Genomic DNA, 4,835 nt, shown 5'->3' with positions numbered 1-4,835 from the left:
CTAATGTAGGTGACGGGTTGATTGGTGCAGCAAACCACCATGGCATGTGTATACCTATGTAACAAAACTGCACGTTCTGCACATGTACCCCAGAACATATATATATAATATTTTATATATACGTATATATATTTTATATATGTGTATATATATAATATATACATATATATAGTATATACACACACACACATATATATAATCTCCTTAGTTACAAGAAGCACTACTAAATTATTATTAATCTTTCCGCGTGCAATAATGGAAGGAAAACTTACTAGTCTGTGACCCTGGGCAGGTAACTCAATCTCTCTCAGCCTTCTTTTTAATGAATATAAAATGGGTATAATAGCTATCTCACAGGATTGCCGGGAGGGTCAAGTAAAGTAATCTCTGACAGAGTGTCACGCATAGTGTTGGACACACAGCAGGTGCTCAAACTACAAGAGTTGAATTGGGCTCCTCACTTACCACTGACAGTTAGTGTCCTCGCTGACCTCTCCCCAAGTCTGGCCAGGTCCACATAGGCTGAGCCAATCCAGCTGTCTGTCTGATGGGGTCTCTCCACACTATCATTGCCATAAGCTTGCCACACTTGGATCTCTAGCCTCTCCTCCCTGAAGTACCAAAGCAGTGATGGGCCCCTGGTGACTTCTGCTCTTTTGGACGCCTTGAAAGTGACGATAATCTGCTTTTTGTTTACAGATTCCTTGGGTTTCTTGAGAGGGGTCCAAAAGGCTTCATGATCATAGAACTTGTAGCGAAGGTAGCAATATGTATTCTTATGAATATGGTTGTGGCCAGCAAGCAGCACGCAATGGATGGGCAGCCACAGCCTTGGGGTGGAGATGGTGACAGTGGCTGGCTCCCCTTCATCCATTCTGACAAAATCTTTCAGGCTGTTCTCGAAGCTCCAGCCCAATAGCTCAGCAGCTTCCAAGACCCGCTGTCTATCTCCACGATGCGTGAAGGAAACTGAAAGCTCCAGACCACCCACGATCTTCTGCATGAGCTCTAAGCCATGAGGTAGGCCCCCATCTTCTGGTAAAATGATAGGATACCATCCTGTGATCCCTTATGGGAGAAAAGAAAGATTCTCAATTACAGTCTTAAAAGTGAACAAAAAACAAGTTAGTCACTCTCCACCCCATAGTATCCCATCACCCTGGCTCAAGACAGAACAGAAAACATACCCCAGTGAGTCAGAGTTTGTGTTCATCTGACCACTGAGAGGTAATGAGATTAGATGGGAAGAACAAAGGCTAGGAGTTGGAAGATATGAGTTCTCTTTGGCTATGGCTAGATCTAGTGGTTTATTATGAACAAGCCATTAATTTCTCTCAGATTTGGTTTCCTTAGCTCACAAATGGGAAAACTGATGCTAGTGCTGTCTCCCAAAGTTGTTATGATTATTCAATGAGATAATGGTTTAGAAAGAGCTTTGAGAGAGAAGTGCTTTAAAAGTGTGAAATGTTTATAGTACTATGAGTACAACAGAAAAGGCAGGGGTCAAAAGAGATCTGGGGTCTAGATCCAAGTCTTCTACCAAGGGAATCGGCATTTAGAGAATACATACCAAGGACCAGGTGCTAGATTTCAAAATCTTTCTCTATCGCCCAGGCTGGAGAGCAGTATTACCTGTAACTTTGAACTCCTGGGCTCAAGTCATTCTCCTGCTTCAGCCTCCCGAGAACATAGGACTATATGTGTGTGCTACCACGCCTGGCCATTTTCCAAAAAAAGGTTTGTGCTTGTTTTTTTTTTTTTTTTTTTTGTAGAGATAGGGTTGTGTTGTGATACCCAGGCTGGTCTTGAACTCACGGCCTCAAGTGATACTTGCACCTTGGTTTCCCAAGGTTTTGGGATTACAGGAGTGAGCCACTGCACCTGGCCAAAAACTACTCTTTATTAAACATCTAGTATGTGTCAGAAATTCTGCTAGCCCTTTACAGATATTATTTCATTTAATTTCTCTGATAACCCTGAGAAGTTCTAAGGACTAAATGGGATAATAATCCTTATTTTACAGGTGAGAAAGTGGAAGCTCAGAGACCTGTCCAACTTATTACTGCTACCAAGTAAGAGAGCTAGAATTTGACTCCAGGTCTAGCTGGCTCTAAAGTCTACATTGCACCTAGTATAGGTTCACACTATCTTATCTGAAACCTTTAAGGCCAGATTTATTTCTGAATTTAGAATTTTTCAGGTTTTAGAAAGGTAATAGAGTACATAAACTGAATATTATATAATATTATATATCAGGGCCCACAGATAGTAAATACTTTAGGCTTTTTGGGCCATATGGTCTCTGCCGCAGTCACTTAGCTGGGCTACTGTGGTAATAAAGTGGCCACAGACAATTTGTAAATTAACGGTCACAGTGTGTTTTAATAAAAGTTTACATAAATAGGCAGTTGCCTAAGTCTCGTATCAGCTGAGGTCAGATTTGGCTCCTCAGTGAGTTAAAAAACTTCTATTTTCAGGGTCTTTTGGATTTTGGCATTATATAAAACAGATTGTGGAATGATAATATTCACAGCAATTTTCTGAGAAATGTTTTACTAAGTGTATTTTACAAATGAGAAGATTTAGGCTTATTGAGATTAATTTGCTGAAGATTACTTAAGGTTTTATGACTTTTGCACAGGTATTTAACTTTTCTGGGCCTTCTTAGTTTTTCTCTGTGAAATGAGGAGGCTGAAAATTTTGATCTCTAAGGCTCTTTTTCAGCTTGATAGCCTAAGAGCCTAGGGCTTTGGTTCTATGATTATGTTTCTCCACAGCTTAATGGTTCTTAATATTTTTTTGGTCACAGACCCTTTTGGCTCAAACGAAAACTATTATGCCCCCCAAAATAAACAAATACATGTAGACACAAAATTTCATGCCATTTCAGTGTTTAAGAACTGCATAGATTATTAGATGGTTACTTTAGCTCTGCGATTCTATAATTGAGGGTATAGGTAGGGAAAAACAAAATAGAGTGCTCACTTTAGAATACGCTGAATACAAAGACAAATGATATATCTTTAATTATCTAAAAGGTATATATCTAAGGGGTTAATTTTAATTCACAGAGATGTGATTTCCCAGATGGTGCTTGTTCTCTCCCAAACTGTAGCTAAGTTATAGAAGGAAGGAAATTGAGGTGTCCTATGTGCCCAGCCCTGTGCCAAGATTTTTCACATGTAAGATTTCATTAAATGCTTTAATAATCTTGTGAAATAGATATTACTATTTCCATATCTACAGATGACGAAACTATGGATCTGAGAGATGAAGTAACTTTGTTTAGATCACAAACAGTAAGTGACAGAAGGGAGTTTTGAATCCCATATCAACTTGTGCAGACTTCTGTCTGGCAGGCACATACACATTACCTGTTTATTAGGGTAGTGCTCAAATACTAACTCACGAAAAAATTGGGAGATGTGTGACAGAATTCTGCAAACTAGATTACACAATCCTAGGCAGGAAGATGGACAACAGAAGGAAAACCTACACTTATTGCATACCTACTATGTGTCAGGTACTTTATATAACCAATTTAATGAATTCCTACCTTGTAGACTTATCAGGATTAACTGTATCCATCCCACAAGATAAGAAAACGGGGGCTCAGAGAGGTCAAATCACTTGGTCAAGGTCACCTAGTTACTAGAAAGTAGGATGGGATCAGTATTTCCAGACTGCCTTGGTGGTTGTGTCTACTTTGGGGGGCGTTTATCCCATATCCTTATTCCTTCTTCAGTGAGAGAAAAAATAGGGAAAAATAATGAGTGAATCTGGATTTCATCTCAGGTCCTGCCACTCACTAGGTATGTGGTTTTGGCAAACCACTTAATCTCTCTAAGTTTTCTCATCTGACAAATGAAAATAATAAGATCCTATATCCTTACTTGTCAGGGTTACTGTGAAGCTCAAACAAGATCTGAGAAAATATTTTACAAAGTGCTACATAATATAATGGATATTGCCATATTCTTCACCATCATCATCATCTTTCTTAGGGAAGGATGACAGCATAATGTCTTGAGCTTCTTCGTTTTATTAGAAGATCTTCACAATGATTAGGAGAAGACTTAAAATGTTTCAAGAAAGGGAGTTCGCTCAGGATTTGGCTCTCTGTTTGTCTGTAATTGGTATATAAGCATGCTTGCGATTTTTGCACATTGATTTTGTATCCTGAGACTTTGCTGAAGTTTCTTATCAGCTTAAGGAGATTTTGGGCTGAGACAATGGGGTTTTCTAAATATACAATCATTTCATCTGCAAACAGGGACAATTTGACTTCTTCTTTTCCTAATTGAATATCCTTTATTTCTTTCTCTTGCCTGATTGCCCTGGCCAGAACTTCCAACACAATGTTGAATAGGAGTGGTGAGAGAGGGCATCCCTGTCTTGTGCCAGTTTTCAAAGGGAATGCTTCCAGTTCTTGCCCATTCAGTATGATATTGGCTGTGGGTTTATCATAAATAGCTCCTATATTTTGAGATATGTTCCATCAATAGTTTATTGAGAGTTTTTAGCATGAAGGGCTGCTGAATTTTGTCGAAGGCCTTTTCTGCATCTATTGAGATAATCATGTGGTTTTCGTCGTTGGTTCTACTTATGTGATGGATTATGTTTATTGATTTGCATATGTTGAACCAGTCTTGCATCCCAGGGATGAAGCCAACTTGATTGTGGTGGAAAAGCTTTTTGACGTGCTGCTGGATTCGCCACCTGCCCACCCCCGCAAGGGAATAAAATACCTAGGAATCCAACTTACAAGAGATATGAAGGACTTCTTCAAGGAGAACTACAAACCACTGCTCAATGAAATAAAAGAGGACACAAAC

The 4,835-nt window shown here is 39.2% G+C and overlaps 1 protein-coding gene across 1 annotated transcript in view; it reads right to left on the bottom strand.

Annotated features, from left to right (window-relative positions):
• Positions 1–4,835, bottom strand: part of C2CD3 (C2 domain containing 3 centriole elongation regulator) — a 159,882-nt gene that overhangs the window by 56,531 nt on the left and 98,516 nt on the right. The window contains 1 exon segment of the mRNA XM_017885241.1: positions 466–1,068. Coding sequence (XP_017740730.1) covers positions 466–1,068 — 603 coding nt within the window.

Source organism: Rhinopithecus bieti, unplaced genomic scaffold (assembly GCF_001698545.2).
Source record: "Rhinopithecus bieti isolate Rb0 unplaced genomic scaffold, ASM169854v2 scaffold_14549, whole genome shotgun sequence".
Classification (NCBI taxonomy): domain Eukaryota; kingdom Metazoa; phylum Chordata; class Mammalia; order Primates; family Cercopithecidae; genus Rhinopithecus; species Rhinopithecus bieti.
Note: the sequence above shows the minus strand (reverse complement) of the source record. Positions and strands in the feature narration are given on the sequence as shown.